Source organism: Pan troglodytes, chromosome 10 (assembly GCF_028858775.2).
Source record: "Pan troglodytes isolate AG18354 chromosome 10, NHGRI_mPanTro3-v2.0_pri, whole genome shotgun sequence".
NCBI classification, from domain to species: Eukaryota; Metazoa; Chordata; class Mammalia; order Primates; family Hominidae; genus Pan; species Pan troglodytes.
The window spans coordinates 56,286,922-56,303,879 of NC_072408.2; the positions used below are offsets into that span (position 1 = coordinate 56,286,922).

Consider the following 16,958-nt stretch of genomic DNA (forward strand, 5'->3'; position numbering starts at 1 on the left):
GTGAAACCACTTCCCTACAAAACATACAAAAATTATCCGGGAATGGTGGCACACCCCTGTAGTCTCGGCTATTTGGGAGGCTGAGGTGGGAGAATCACCTGAGCCCGCAAAGTCAAGGTTGGAGTGAGCTGTGATTGCATCACTGCACTCCAGCCTAGGCAACAAGAGTGAGACCCTGTCTAAAAAAAAAAAAAAAAAAATTAGTAGCTAATGGTAATATTAGTAGTTGTAATATTGATACTATACTTTGTCTTTGTGTGATAATGCTTGAAGTTTTATATAACAATATCACATACATTATTTCATTTGATCCTTACAATAAACAAATAAGGCAGGCAAGAAAAATACTTTTAATTTTTGGTATTTGTAATTCCTACTATATATGGAAAGCAGATTGATTTTTTGTTTCATGTGGTCAACTCCTTGGAGTTTCAGAAGGCTGTGGTAGAATAAATGCTACATGTTTATCTTGGGCAAGTTATTTTGAGGACGTTTGAAATCTAATGATCCAAATAGAAATTTAGAATAAACACGAAATATTCTATTCTTTTGGAAGTCATCAGGAAGGTCTAGAACTCTTTCCAAGAATTTTCCAAACTTAAAAATGTAATCGTAATTGTTATGGGCTATTGAGTGCTTACTATGTGGAATTTACATATATCATCTTATTTAATATCCATAATAGTCCAATGATGTAGGTTTTACTATCTTCATCTTAAAGATTAATTTCAGAAATTTAGTAACTTACTCAGAGTCCCATGGCAAGTTGTGGGACAGGGATTCAAGCGCAGTTCTGACTTGAAAGTCAGTGTTCTATGCGAGGGTATGCCACTATACTATGGTAACTCCTAGCTTTTTAAACAATAATAAAAACTATTATATCCTTGCACATAAAAAAAAAAACTTCAAGGAAACCTGTTTTACTTGCTTAATTCTTAAACCTGAAATATTTAAGCAAGGCAGGAAAACACTTAAATTTGCAAGTGCATTATTTAATTTGAAAGAAGCCTACTGAAGTTCTATTTAGACTAGCTAATCCTTTGGTTGGTATAATAAAAATGGAATTAAAAACTACATTCCATTCCATCAACTAGGTTACAAAACAGGAAAGCATAAAAGGGTTAACAAATGGACACAAACTAAAGAAGAGTATACATCTCTAGGAAGCAGGAAAATCATTCTCTTCTTTGCTGACTTTGTCTCACTAAATCAGGGTCAGAGGCAACATTATGACTCAGAGTTTTGATTTATGTGTTCCGTGATCATGCAATATTGCCTGCCTACAAAAACCTTTGGGTTTAGTAGAACAAAGAACGTGATTTATTAAAATATGTAAAAGTTAAAGTGTCCTTTGACCCAAATACTTTTCTCTTGTGCCATGTTTTCAGGGGGCAGGGAAAAAAAAAAAAAAGTTAAGCCCAGAATATTTCTCCACTGCATAGTAATCCAAGTCTATTTCTCAAATCATCACTTACATTTCATAAATACTATGAAATTCAATCACAGGGAAAGTTTTATTTCAACAGTTTTCCCTAGAAGCAAGAACTCTAAATCAGATGGTATTTTAAGATTATTTTTCCTAACATAAAATTTTAAGGATTTGTCTATTTCCTATGTGTATTTTCTTATTTAAAAAATGACAATTTCTGGAAGTTTACCCAAGAAAATGAACAGTGATTTCCTCTGGAGAGTGAGATTTCAGGTGTCACTGGGAAATAGGGAAAGTCTCCTTTTCACTCCAGATATTTTTTATTGATAATTTTTCATATATTGTATTATCTTTATTGTATGTCTTTGCTTATTTAATTTTTGGAGTAACACTTTCACATAATTCATAAATGAAAGGGCATTTTTAAATGTACTCTAAAAAATTCTTCCAATTCCTGTTTCCTTCCATCCAGTTGCACCTATCCCCATCAGGCAACCATTGTTTTGTTTCTTTTTTATGCTTTTATACATTTTTTAATGCAATGTACTTTGTAGTGGTAATTTTAAAGGAAGAAGATGGTAAGAAACATAAAGATGCATTTTATGTTTAACAATTAATATATGTTATTTCATCAAAGCCTCTAAACTTTTGGATTTCAAAAACAAGTCCAAATTTTTCTTCTCACCAGCAAAAGAATCAAATAATCATTTTTGATAATTTGACTTTTCAGATACACAGTACACATAAAGCAATGAGGGCTATTTTCTTTCCTGTTGACCAAGATTATTTCAAAATTTAGTGGTAAAAATTTCAAAATTTTAATGGTAAAAATTCAGCTGAGCAAGTAAAAAGATGACAGAGAACATGGATTTTTTCCAAAGATGAGAGTTAATCCCTGAACACTTAGGATTTAGAAATTTTGCTGTAAGTATCTGTTAGGTTTTGGCATCATTTTCTTGTTTGAAAATCAGACTCTCCAGCAGTGGAACTATGGTTTTATTTTTAAGTAATCTTTAAAAAATCTAATTAAAAAATTAAGGTAGGCTTATTATAAAATTTTAGAATTTTATAAAAATGAATAACTTAGGAAATGAATCTAATTCTGTTCTTGGAAGTATATGTGTATGTGTTTATTTACAGAAAAACAATGATGATATATACAATTCTGAAACTTGATTTTTAATCTACAGATATTCTGGGCACATTTTCATATTAATATACAAGACCTACTCTATTTGTAAGAAAAATAGAATGCTTGTTTTTCGAATAAATATTAAACAGAAAGTCAACAGTTAAGATGTTTTAAGAGATAGCATGCATGGAAAAACTATAAAAGCATCAGATAGACCTGAATATAAATCCCAGTTCTGACATCTCAAGATGTCACAAGAATTAGTAGCTGGCCCCATCCGGCAGCTCACACCTGTAGTCCCAGCACTTTGGAAGGCTGAGGAGGGTAAATAGCTCGAACCTAGGAGGTTGAAACCAGACATGTGTAAACCTAGACATGTCGATTACTCCATGAACTGTAGGTTGCTCACTTATAAAATGCAAGAAATAAAATCTGTCTTACAAAACTGTGAAATATATGATAAGAGAACTCACATAAAGTGCTAGGCACAGGGGAGCCACCTAAATTAGTTCCTTTCTTACCCTTTGTAGACTTTGTAATTGACATATGAAAATTTGTTGGGTCTTTTCTCCCATCTCCCTCCAAGATAAGTATAAGCCTATCAACCCATTGGAGACACTGAGAAACAAACACAGTTTTTAAAGTGTCAGTGTTTAGAATTCTTGTAAGATCATTTGTCAGTATAAGAAGTTATTACCATCAGAAGAATATCAAATCTAAAACAAAATGCTTATACATGAGGCTCTGTAGTTTATCCAAGCATATATTCTATAAAATACCAAGTTCTTCACGTTGACAATTTGAATTTGTCAGGAATCACTTGTCTAGGGTAGAAATAGTAACAATTAAACAAATGATTTATAAAAATGTATATTATTTTATTTTCTTAAGGATGGGATGCTGTTATGGACTGGAAAGATGTCCTGTCAGGAGGGGAAAAGCAAAGAATGGGCATGGCTCGTATGTTTTATCATAAGTAAGTATACTAAATTCAGGTAACTACTAGTCCATTGTTGTAACCAAACCAAGCAACAATAAGAACAACAAAAGTTTGGACAGGATTTATCGTCTTCATCTGTAGCTTAAAAATATCTTACTACAAAATTAGTGCATAGAGTTCACAGTTGGTTTTTTTGTTTGTTTGTTTGTTTTTGAGACAGAGTCTCGCTCTGTCAGCCAGGCTGGAGTGCAGTGGCACGATCTTGGCTCACTGCAACCTCCGTCTCCCAGGCCCAAGCAATTCTCCTGTCTCAGCCTCCCAAGTAGCTGGAATTACAGGCGTGTGCCACCACGCCCGGCTAATTTTTGTGTTTTTAGTAGAGACGGGGTTTCACCATGTTGGCCAGGCTGGTCTTGAAGTCCTAACTTCAGGTGATCCGCCCGCCTTGGCCTCCCAAATTGCTGGGATTACAGGTGTGAGCCACCGTGACTGGCCAAATTATTTTTTCTTACAGTAGAATCTCCAGGTATTTGTTTTTCTATTTCTTTCATGTTGAGTAATGTTAGATGAAATAATGTGTACAAAGGACTAAATTAAATTTTTATGTATCCTAAGTTTGAAATAATGATTATTAATTTTAAAATATGAAGACTATACAATCACTATGATACTTGTGTAAATCCAATAGGTAGACATTCAGTAAAACTTTCTGAATTAAATTATTAAATTCAAGGTAAGTCAACTTTTTAACCATTCAGCAGCCTATTAAACCAGTAATGCTCTCCCCCTTGATATTCAAAGCCATAGCCAATGGAAAAAGGGACCATTCTGCGTAGGTTTCAATGGATTGAGAAAAATTAAGAGGCAGGAAATAATTGCTTCTGATAAAACATTTTTAATTGTAACCAGCTTCATAGCCTTTTGAGTTTAAGGATATCAAGCAGAAGACATGGGAAGGAAATATTAAAGCCCTTCTGATTCTCCTGATTCATTCCATTCCCCCTCCCAACCCCCTTGGATCTCTGGCAATAAGAACCTGAGTTTTGCAGCACAGAAGGTTGTCAGAAACTATGTTACTCACTTTTTTTTTTTTTTTTTTTGAGACGGAGTCTTGCTCTGTCGCCCAGGCTGGAGTGCAGTGGCACCATCTCGGCTCACTGCAAGCTCCGCCTCCCGGGTTGACGTCATTCTCCTGCCTCAGCCTCCTGAGTAGCTGGGACTACAGGTGCCCGCCACCAAACCCGGCTAATTTTTTGTATTTTTAGTAGAGACGGGGTTTCACCGTGTTAGCCGGGATGGTCTCGATCTCCTGACCTCGTGATCCGCCTGCCTCGGCCTCCCAAAGTGCTGGGATTACAGGCGTAAGCCACCTCACCCGGCCCTCACTTTTAATAATTAAGTCTTGGGCAAAAAGGACCAAATAGTTATGTACATGAATTCATGAATGGGCCATAAATGATGGCAGATGCAGCACTCTTGTGTGAGTTGTTGTGAAAGTAGTAACATTTTATAGAGAACTTTAAAAATTATGTCAAGTATGTATTATCGAACACCTAGTAATTAGTTGGCCCACACTAAGCACTCAGTTGGCTATTCATTTTTTTAAAAGCCTTTAATTATGGAAAAAAAGTCAAACTTCATCAAAAAAGAGAAATTGTAAGAACCCCATATTCTCATTACACTGATTTAACAAGTCTAATGTTTTGTTACACTTGATTTATCTACTCATTTTTTAAAATTTCTAAAGGATTTTAAAGCAAATCACAGGTATTATGATATTTTTCCCTAAATACTTTGAGAACAGTCTCTGAAATATTAGGATATATTCTTACATAATAACTTGTCACAATAATACCTAATTAAATTAGTAATAATTATTTAAAGTTATTTAATATATGGTTCATATTCAAAGTTTCCCTAATTGTCTCAAAAATATCTTTTTACACTGATTTGTTCAAACCTGGATCTAAACAAGTTTCACACATTGCATTTTATTGTTACATCTCTTAATTCCTTTTTAATCTAAAGAGTCTCTCCTCCTCCCAGGCCCCACCTACCTTTTATACCTTTGACTTGCTGAAGGAATTGGGTTAATTGTCCCGTAGAATGTTGCCTATTCTAGATTTACCTCATTGCTACCTTATCAGGTAAATCTAGGTAGGGGTCCTTTATCTTGTTCCCCAATCTCCCATTTTTTTCTGTAAACTGGAAATTAGAGCAAAGAGCTTGATGAGATTTAGGTTCAGCCTTTTGAATAAGAACATAGCATAAAAAATGATTTAAAGAATTTTATTAAAATATAATATGTTAATTTTATAAAAGTAGAAAATGTATATAAGTAAAAAGAAGAAAAAATCTGTTATCTCATTAGCGATTATCTCATTAGCTGTTATCTTATTAACACTGTTAAAATTTTGGACATTTTAAATTATTCAAATTTTAAATTACTGTAACATTTAAACACTGTTAAAATTTTGGGATTTTTTTTTCCCAGTCTTGGTAATATGCAAAAATTCGTTGTTATTTTTATTATTTTGATGTAGCTATTTTCATAAAGCATATTATAATTTATATCCTTTTTATTTCATATGTAATTATGTGCTTTTCTGTATTACTATATAATAGTTAACCAGGGCTTATTGTTATTGTACTAAAGTTTATATACCAAATACACATATTTTAGGTATACAATTGGATGACTTTTATAAATGTTTCTACATTATGTAACCAATACCCCAATCAAGATAAAAAAACATTTCTGTTACCCTGGGAAGTTTACTCATCCTCCTTTCCAATCCAGTCCCCTCTAGACATTTCTGTCCTGATTTCTGTCACCATAAATTGGTTTTGCTTGTTGTATAACTTCAGGTAAATTAAATCACACACTAAATATTATTTTTGTGTTTAGCTGGGATTTTTAGTGAGAAAAATTATTAGTTGTGTTCATAACATGTTATTTATAATAATGTACATTTAAGAATATGGCTAGCTAAAAATATAAACCAAATTTTGCTAATTTGGGATGTTTAGTGACTTGTATTTTGGGATACCCCTTTCTCAGAAGATGTAGTGAAATTCAAGAGTAAACTTTACAGCTTGATCCCGGGTGCGGTGGATCACGCCTATAATCCCAGTACTTCGGGAGGGCGAGGCGGGTGGATCATGAGGACAGGAGATCCAGACCATCCTGGCCAACATAGTGAAACCCCGTCTCTACAAAAATTAAAAAAAATTAGCCAGGCATGGTGGCGGGCGCCTATAGTCCCAGCTACTCGGGAGGCTGAGGCAGCGGAATCACTTGAACCCAGGAGGCGGAGATTGCAGTGAGCCGAGATGGTGCCACTGCACTCCAACCTGGCAATAGTATGAGACTCCGTCTCAAAAACAACAACAACAACAACAACAACAACAACAACAACAACAACAACAAAAACTTTACAGCTTGGCATTTATGACCAGCTGTTACCCACTATCACCCTGAATCTGTTTGGGTCTAGGCCATAAGTACCCAGTAATATGATCACCAGCATAGAAATATAATATGGTGGAATGTAAAATTTAGCCATAAATTTCTCACTGTATCAGTGTGTTAATAAAATAAACCTTGTAATAAATAGCAAGTGGCATTAATAAATGTTAACCCAAAGAGATTTCACATATCTGTAACCTGAAATAAATACTTGGTGTTTGTGTAACTAAAATATTTTGGATATAATGTGATAATGAGTGAAGATAAGTCAGAAGTATATCAGTGGAAAGAAAATTTAGTGAGCCACATAAAGATCAATGAAGAAGAGCAAGTAGTTGAAAAGCACAATCTTTTGACAAAAGATAAAAGGAATTTTAGGTATTCAATCTAGTGAAGAGAAAGTTTAACAATAGGAAACTGCCTTCCCTCATTCTCAAATGATTTAAAGTTTGAATTGTGATGTGAAAGACTTGAGCTGGCAAAAATCAAGAACTTTAGCAGGAAGTACTAAGCATCACAATAGTATTCTCTTTTTGAGAGGATTTTAAATGTTTTAATAGCTCAAGAATGATTGAAAAAGTCTTGTCTTAAGGGGGATAGATTAAATCCTTCACGAAGCCCATTCTACTGATGATACACAAAGCAAAAAGGAAAGCAAATCTGAGAAACAATATTACCTAATGCTTTTTTTCTTATATCAGTATCAGATTCTAGCTATTGCTTGATATATTCAAGTACACACACAAACACACACACACACACACCAGCCCTGCCAAGGAAACTAAAACATGTGATCTTACATCTGCTAGAGTAGAGGTTGCTATGACAACGGAGTGTAAGATGCATACATTTTTCTAATTCTAAAATGGTATATTTTCTCTGTTTCGATCAAGGCACTCTGAAAAATAAGCCAAAATGCAATAAACATGTTAATCACTGGAAAGAGGTTTACACAAAAGGAAAATTTTACTCAACCTTTCACTTTTATACTTCCTTTACTTCTTCCTCTTGTTCACTTAAAAATATCATTCATCCACAAAACAGAAAATAACTCTGAGACAAAGAAGTAATGCTTAATACTTAAACCAGAACAGTAACCAAAGGTCAAGCAGTGACACTACTTCCATTGATGTTGTCATGGAGAACATGCACTGATCTTTTATTCTTTGCATAGGGAGCAGTTTTAGAGTCTTTGGCTCCTGTATCTATTAGCCCTGACTACCTGACCTGTGGTAGGTAACTGGATTCTATTAATAAGCAAATCCATTTTAGGACAGTAACTTACAGGGCAAATAATGATTTATTCTGATAAGAAATTACTGATTTTCATTTTTTAAACTTTTTTGTCATTTTATTTTTAAAAATCAGAATATTTTTTGTAAAGGAAATTGTCCCGGCAAATACCTGATACTGATTTTCAACTCCAAATTGAATAGTAAATGACAGTGTAAGAGTTGACTTTGTTCCCATTAACTAAGCTAAGTCATGCTAAGTACCAACAGTCCAGAGGGACTTGAAAGAAGGAAGGGAAAGGACAAAGAAAAGTAAGAGCAGGGGGTGAGATGAGAGGGAGAAAGGATAAGCAGAGGGAAACAATGGCAAGTGATAAGATGCCTCTGATAACAGACAGGCATTATCAAAGTAAAAAATAAGCTTAAAAAATTGTCCAATATACTTAGAAAAATATTTACTTTTTCTCCTAAGAATTTGATTCTGGAGTATGGTTCCAATATTATGAGGTTAAATGTGTGTTATAAATTTGTAAGATGAGCCACATTCACTCTCGCAGTCTTACAGTGATGAAATTCCATTAGTAATGCTTAGGTATTCATATTGCTGATAAAATAATCTTCTCATTAAATCTTTGCTAACAGGGCTGTGGCCTGTTTGATAATTAGCTACTGCAATGTATTTTTCATGTAGTTAGTCAGACCCTTCTCACCAACAATGAACCTGCTTTCTGCAGGAAAATGTACTCAGTGACTTGCCTCATCTTTCCTATGTCTCATATTTATGATTCATTCATCTACAAGACAATAAAGCTTATTGTATTATTAGAAAGCATCAGAAAATCTATTTAAATGTATTAAAAATGTGATATTATAGTCCAAAGAAGGGGACAACTACTTTTTTGCTTTATCATTTATTGCCTTTAATAATGCCATATTCTTTTTTGCTCCTTTAAAATTGTTAGCAATGCAACTCATATTGTCCAAAGAAAAACTTACAGTTCATATAGCAAAATAATTAATTTTTGTGTGTACTTTTTAAAAGACCAAAATATGCCTTGCTGGATGAATGTACCAGTGCTGTCAGCATTGATGTCGAAGGAAAGATATTTCAGGCTGCAAAAGGGGCTGGAATTTCCTTACTCTCTATAACACACAGGCCTTCTCTTTGGTAAGTGTTTCTAGTGCTAATTTGTGGTAGATGGTTTTTCCTTAAATTTCTCAAAAAATAACTTTGCCAAATTTTTCACAGTAGAGGGTAGGGTATTTCACTTATTTTCTACCCATATTTCTCTTAAGTTGCACATTAGTAGCTTAGATACTCCCTACCTAATATCATTAGTGTATTATTTGAATTATCATCACTTTCCAGTAATTCTTAAAAGACATGGAAAAATCCAGTGATTTATTTTAATGGAAAATATTTATCATTACCCAGTAACATGTACTGGGAAAAATATATTTATATATTTGTACATCATTCTTTTAGTCTTTTCTCTAAAACCCAGGAAAGTAAAATCTGGGGAAAAAAATATATGTACACACAACTTGATATTCCCCCAAAGGATTAAGTGGAGAAAACACAGGTGGTGGTGGGGAAGGGGGGAGGGCTTATTTTTAGTTGGTTTAAAGAAAAATGAGCTAAATTTTTTTAGAACTAATATCTCATAAAACCATATAGAATTTCCCCTTCAAATAAAGATGCTAATTTTACAATTCCCCTACTTTAAATTGATTCATCATCATCATAATAGTTGAGCACTTATTCTGTTCCAGGTACATCTTATTTAAGCCTCACAACAACCCTGTGGAATTTAGGAAATCTAATCTTCCTATTTTACAGATGAAGAAACTGAGAACTAGAAAAGTGAGATACGTCCATGGTCACATACTCTGTACTACAGCACACGGCTCTCATTATAAGGAACTCAAAGTGTATCTCATGCATTAACCATAAATACTACATTCTCTACTTTTGCATTTCTATTTAATCAATGAAAATTTTTTCTTTTGACTTCTTAGTAACTATAACTGTCTCTATATATGCTTTGGCCTCCTGTTTTCTAAAGGACTGCACAGGATTCCTCCTCTCTCTCTTTCTGGCTGCAGCATTCGTTGGCAGGTGGCTGATCAGATTTCATGCCAAAGTTGTCATCATGTACATGGCTTCAAATCTAGCCTAGTAGCAAGCATTATTGCAATTAATCCTTGAAGCCCTTCTAGACCTTTGACCTTATAAAGAATGTTTACATTAAAATTGTTAGCAAACAGTATTCATCCAATCAGGCTTTTATTGTTCAAAATTCTTTGACTCTGAGTTTCATTTATATTGAAAAGATAATCTATTTTCACACTCAGTTTAAACCTTCAGATTTTTCAGAATTTTAAAAAAATATACTTTCTGGATCTAGTCCAGCATGAGTTAGGATCCATGCCAATGAATATGCTTCCTCTGACTTTTATCCTGAAGAAGACCAACAGGACCTAGATCTTTAAGACAATAATGACATTTGCCTGTAAATCCTCTGAATCAAGGACAACACAGAGCTAGGCCAGTACTCTTGAGCCCTTTTTGGTATGAACCTTGATTTCCAGACTTTCTCCCAAATTAATCACATGTTGGGACATATTAGGCTTGGAGTTTTTCTGACCTGTGTTAATGGATTTATTATGCTATCCTGCCATTCAATTCCTTACTCAAGTAGCCTTAGGAGGCATTGAAAGCATATATAGCCATTGTTTCCTCAATTGAGGGAACAAATATTCTTTTTAAGTAAATAACAAAATCTGTAAGGCTATGCCTTTTGACAAGAAACACATTTTTAATTGCAGCTACCCAAGTACATTTCTCCACAAAACAAAACAACATGTTAGTTCTGATTTTTTTATTTAGCTTTGCCATTTCAGGTTGTCATTTCTGATTATTCTTTCTCTCAGGGAAAATAAAAATTTCATTTTCCCTGAATAGATTTCAGAAGTGGGGAAAGATGTGTCATATTTTTCCCATAACAACAAATGAGTAATTGTTGATTGTAAAGATTAAAATCAATACTAGTGTCTGAAGAAGTAAAAATTTATAGAAGCTTATTAAAATTTCTGATTCCTGGATAGAATTATAGCTGTATAACCATCACTTTCCTAAGCTTTTTCCTATTTGTGAAGGAAGTTTAAAGATTATCTCAAATGAGTTTCAGTTAAAATAGATAAACCCTGAAATATTATCTCAGCTTGTAATATAGAACATGCCTTTGAATCTCAGGGTAGGAAACGCCTACACAGTTGGTTCCTCCCATGTAGAAATCAAATAATGTTGTAAGACCAGAGTGATGAGCCAAACCATCATTATACATCGAAGGTGGGTTTTGCCCAATATATGAATGACCATGTATGAGTGAGATCATGTGGTATTTGTCTTTCTGTGTCTAGCTTATTTCACTTACTATAATGTCCTCCAGGTTCTTCCATGTTTTTTAAGTGGCGGGATTTTATTCTTTTTTACAGTGGAGTAGTATTCCATCATGTATATATATATAACATTCTTTATCTTTTCATCCACTGATGGACACTAGGGTTGATTCCATATGTTGGCTGTAAAAATAGTGCTGCAATAAACATGGGAGTGCAGTTATCTCTTTGACATACTGAGATCATTTCCTTTGCATATATTCCCAGTGGGGGATTGCTGGATCATTTTGTAGTTCTATTTTTAACATTTTGAGGAACCTCCTTACTGTTTTCCATGATGGCTGTACTAATTTATATTCCCACCAAAGGTGTGTAAGAGTTCCCTTTTTTCCACATCCTCACCAACACTTTCTGTCATTTTCTTAATAGCCATTCTGACAAGAGTGAGGTGATTTGAATTTACCTAACGATTAGTGTTGTTGAGCATTTTTTGATATGCCTGTTTGTCATTTGTGTGTATCTTCTTTTGAGAAATGTTCATTCAGATCTTCTGTCCATTTTGTAATCAGGTTATTCATTTTCTTGCTATTTAGTTGTTTGAATTTCTTATATATGTTGGCTGTTATCAGATGTATAGTTTCCAAATATTTTCTCCAATTTGATAGGTATCTCTTCATTCTGTTGATTGTTTTCTTTGTTGCACAGAAGCTTTTGAGTTTGATGTAATCCCATTTGTCTATTTTTACTTTTGTTGCCTATGCTCTTGAGGTCATATCCAAAACTCATTGCCCAAATTTCATTGTCATTTCAAATTTATATCCAAATGTCATTGTCATGAAATTTTTGCCCTATGTATTCTAACAATTTCAGGTCTTGCATTGAAGTCTTTAATCCATTTTGAGTTGGTTTTTGCATATGGTGAGCAATAAGGGTCAAATTTCATTCTTCTACCTGTGGATATACAGTTTCCCACAATTTATTGAGGATACTGCCCTTTCCCAATAGTGTGTTCTTGGCAACTTTGTTGAAAATCAGTTGACTATAAATACAAGGATTTATTTCTGGGTTCTCTATTCTATTCCTTAAGTCTGTGTGTCTGTTTTTGTGTCAGTACAATGCTGTTTGGGTTGCTACAGTTTGGTAGTATATTTTGACACCAGGTAGTGTGATGGCTCCAGCTTTGTACCTTATGCTCAAGAATTTTTTCACTATTCTGGGTGTTTTGCAGTTGCACACAAATTTTAGAATTTTTTTTCTATTTCTCTGAAGACTATCATTGGCATTTTCATAGGGATTGAATTGAATATGTAGATCACTTTGGGTAGTGTTGACATTTTAACAATATTAATTCTTCCAATTCATAAACATGAGATATCATTTTATTTGTGTATGTGTGTCCTCTTCGATTCCTTACATTAATGTTTTATAGTTTCATTATAGAGACCTTACACCTCCTTGCTTATATTTATGCCTAAGTGTTTAACTTTTTCTAGCTATTGAAAATGGGATTGTTTCCTTGATTTTTTTCACATAATTTGCTGTCAGTGTAGAGAAATGCTACTGATTTTTACATACTGATTTTGTATCTTGCAACTTTACTGAATTCATTTATAAATCTAATGTTTTCTGATGGAGTCTTTAGTACTTTCTATATATAAATGTGGTACATAACATTAACAAAATGAAGGATAAGAACATGTTATCTGGGGGAGTGGAGCCAAGAGGGCCGAATAGGAACAGCTCCAGTCTACAGCTCCCAGCATCAGCGATGCAGAAGACAGGTGTTTTTTGCATCTCCAACTGAGGTACCGGGTTCATCTCACTGGGGAGTGTCAGAAAGCGGGTGCAGGACAGTGGGTGCAGACCACCGAGCGTGAGGCGAAGCAGGGCGAGGCATCGCCTCACCCAGGATGCACAAGGGGTCAGGGAATTCCCTTTCCTACTCAAAGTAAGGGGTGACAGATGGCACCTGGAAAATCGGGTCACTCCCACCCTAATACTGCACTTTTCCAACAGTCTTAGCAAACGGCACACCAGGAGATTACATCCCGCGCTTGGCTCGAAGGGTACTACGCCCACGGAGCCTTGCTCATTGCTAGCACAGCAGTCTGAGATCAAACTGCAAGACGGCAGCAAGGCTGGGGAGGGGCGCCCGCCATTGCCAAGGCTTCAGTAGGTAAACAAAGCAGCAGGGAAGCTCCAACTGGGTGGAGCCCACCACAGCTCAAGAAGGCCTGCTTGGATCTGTAGACTCAACCTCTGGGGGTAGGGCATAGACAAACAAAAGGCAGCAGAATACTCTGCAGACTTAAATGTCCCTGTCTGACAACTTTGAAGAGAGCAGTGGTTCTCACAGCACACAGCTGGAGATCTGAGAATGGACAGACTGCCTACTCAAGTGGGTCCCTGACACCCAAGTAGCCTAACTGGGATGCACCCCCCAGTAGGGGCAGACTTACACCACACACCGCTGGGTACTCCTCTGAGAAAAAACTTCCAGAGGAATGAACAGGCAACAACATTGGCTGTTCAGGAATATTTGCTGTTCTGCAGCCTCCGCAGCTGAAACCCAGACAAACAGGGTTTGGAGTGGACCTCTAGCAAACTCCAACAGATCTGCAGTTGAGGGTCCTGACTGTTAGCAGGAAAACTAAGAAACAGAAAGGACATGAACACGAAAACCCCACCTGTAAATCACCATCATCAAAGACCAAAGGTAGATAAAACCACAAAGATGGGGAAAAAACAGAGCAGAAAAACTGGAAACTCTAAAAATCAGAGCACCTCTCCTCCTCCAAAGGAACACAGCTCCTCACCAGCAACGGAACAAAGCTGGATGGAAAATGACTTTGACGAGTTCAGAGAAGAAGGCTTCTGATGATCAAACTACTCCGAGCTAAAGGAGGGAGTTCGAACCCATGGAAAACAAGTTAAAAACCTTGAAAAAAAATTAGACGAATGGCTAACTAGAATAACCAATGCAGAGAAGTCCTTAAAGGACCTGAGGGAGCTGAAAACCATGGCACGAGAACTAACATGGCGAATGCACAAGCCTCCGTAGCCGATTCAATCAACTGGAAGAAAGGGTATCAGTGATGGAAGATCAAATGAATGAAATGAAGTGAGAAGAGAAGTTTAGAGAAAAAGGAATAAAAAGAAATGAACAAAGCCTCCAAGAAATATGGGACTATGTGAAAAGACCAAATCTACATCTGATTGGTGTACCTGAAAGTGACGGGGAGAATGGAATCAAGTTGGAAAACACTCTGCAGGATATTATCCAGGAGAACTTCCCCAATCTAGCAAGGCAGGCCAACATTCAAATTCAGGAAATACAGAGAACGCCACAAAGATACTCCTCAAGAAGAGCAACTCCAAGACACATAATTGTCAGATTCACCAAAGTTGAAATGAAGGAAAAAATGTTAAGGGCAGCCAGAGAGAAAGGTCGGGTTACCCACAAAGGGAAGCCCATCAGACTAACAGCTGATCTCTCAGCAGAAACTCTAGAAGCCAAAAGAGAGTGGGGGCCAATATTCAACATTCTTAAAGAAAAGAATTTTCAACCCAGAATTTCATATCCAGCCAAACTAAGCTTCATAAGTGAAGGAGAAATCAAATCCTTTACAGACAAGCAAATGCTGAGAGATTTTGTCACCACTAGGCCTGCCCTAAAAGAGCTCCTGAAGGAAGCACTAAACATGGAAAGGAACAACCAGTACCAGGCACTGCAAAAGGATGCCTAATTGTAAAGACCATGCAGACTAGGAAGAAATTGCATCAACTAATGAGCAAAATAATCAGCTAACATCATAATGACAGGATCAAATTCACACATAACAATATTAACCTTAAATGTAAATGGGCTAAATGCTCCAATTAAAAGACACAGACTGGCAAATTGGATAAAGAGTCAATACAGTGTGCTGTATTCCCCAGACCCATCTCACGTTCAGAGACACACATAGGCTCAAAATAAAGGGATGGAGGAAGATCTACCAAGCAAATGGAAAACAAAAAATGCAGGGGTTGCAATCCTAGTCTCTAATAAAACAGACTTTAAACCAACAAAGATCAAAAGAGACAAAGAAGGCCATTACATAATGGTAAAGGGATCAATTCAACAAGAAGAGCTAACTATTCTAAATATATATGCACCCAATACAGAAGCACCCAGATTCATAAAGCAAGTCCTCAGAGACCTAGAAAGAGACTCCCGCACAATAATATTGGGAGAGTTTAACACCCCACTGTCGACATTAGACAGATCAATGAGACAGAAAGTTAACAAGGATATCCAGGAATTGAACTCAGCTCTGCACCAAGCAGACCTAATAGACATCTACAGAACTCTCTACACCAAGTCAACACAATATACATTCTTCTAAGCACCACACCACACCTATTCCAAAATTGAGCACATAGTTGGAAGTAAAGAACTCCTCATCAAATGTAAAAGAACAGAAATTATAACAAACTGTCTCTCAGACCACAGTGCAATCAAATTAGAACTCAGGATTAAGAAACTCACTCAAAACCGCTAAACTACATGGAAACTGAACAACCTGCTCCTGAGTGACTACTGGGTACATAACAAAATGAAGGCAGAAATAAAGATGTTCTTTGAAACCAATGAGAACAAAGACACAACGTACCAGAATTTCTGGGACACATTCAAAGCAGTGTGTAGAGGGAAATTTATAGCACTAAATGCCCACAAGAGAAAGCAGGAAAGATCTAAAATTGACACCCTAACATCACAATTAAAAGAAATAGAGGAGCAAGAGCAAACACATTCAAAAGCTAGCAGAAGGCAAGAAATAACTAAGATCAGAGCAGAACTGAAGGAAATAGAGACACAAAAAACCTTTCAAAAAAATCAATGAATCCAGGAGCTGGTTTTTTGAAAAGATCAACAAAATCGATAGACCCCTAGCAAGACTAATAGAGAAGAAAAGAGAGAAGAATCAAATAGACACAACAAAAAATGATAAAGGGGATATCACCACCGATCCCACAGAAATACAAACTACCATCAGAGAATACTATAGACACCTCTACACAAATAAACTAGAAAATCTAGAAGAAATGGATAAATTCCACGACACATACAACCTCCCAAGACTAAACCAGGAAGAATTTCAATCTCTGAATAAACCAATAACAGGATCTGAAATTGAGGCAATAATTAATAGCTTACCAACCAAAAAAACTCCAGGACCAGACGGATTCACAGCCGAATTCTACCAGAGGTACAAGGAGGAACTGGTACCATTCTTTCTGGAACTATTCCAATAAATAGAAAAAGAGGGAATCCTCCCTAACTCATTTTATGAGGCCAGCATCATCCTGAT

The 16,958-nt window shown here is 35.7% G+C and overlaps 1 protein-coding gene across 4 annotated transcripts in view; it reads left to right on the top strand.

Moving 5' to 3' along the window:
- ABCD2 (ATP binding cassette subfamily D member 2) overlaps nt 1-16,958 on the top strand; it is a 71,461-nt gene that overhangs the window by 38,945 nt on the left and 15,558 nt on the right. Inside the window, exons 8-10 of one of the 4 annotated variants that reach the window (XM_054664354.2) lie at nt 3,453-3,537; nt 9,245-9,370; nt 9,976-13,238. In XM_054664354.2, the coding sequence (XP_054520329.1) occupies nt 3,453-3,537; nt 9,245-9,370; nt 9,976-10,150 (386 nt within the window). In that variant the 3' untranslated portion in view covers nt 10,151-13,238. Of the gene's footprint in view, nt 1-3,452; nt 3,538-9,244; nt 9,371-9,975; nt 13,239-16,958 lie in introns of those variants that run through there. The other 3 variants (XM_009425598.5, XM_001168647.8, XM_063785774.1) reach the window with 3 other exon arrangements.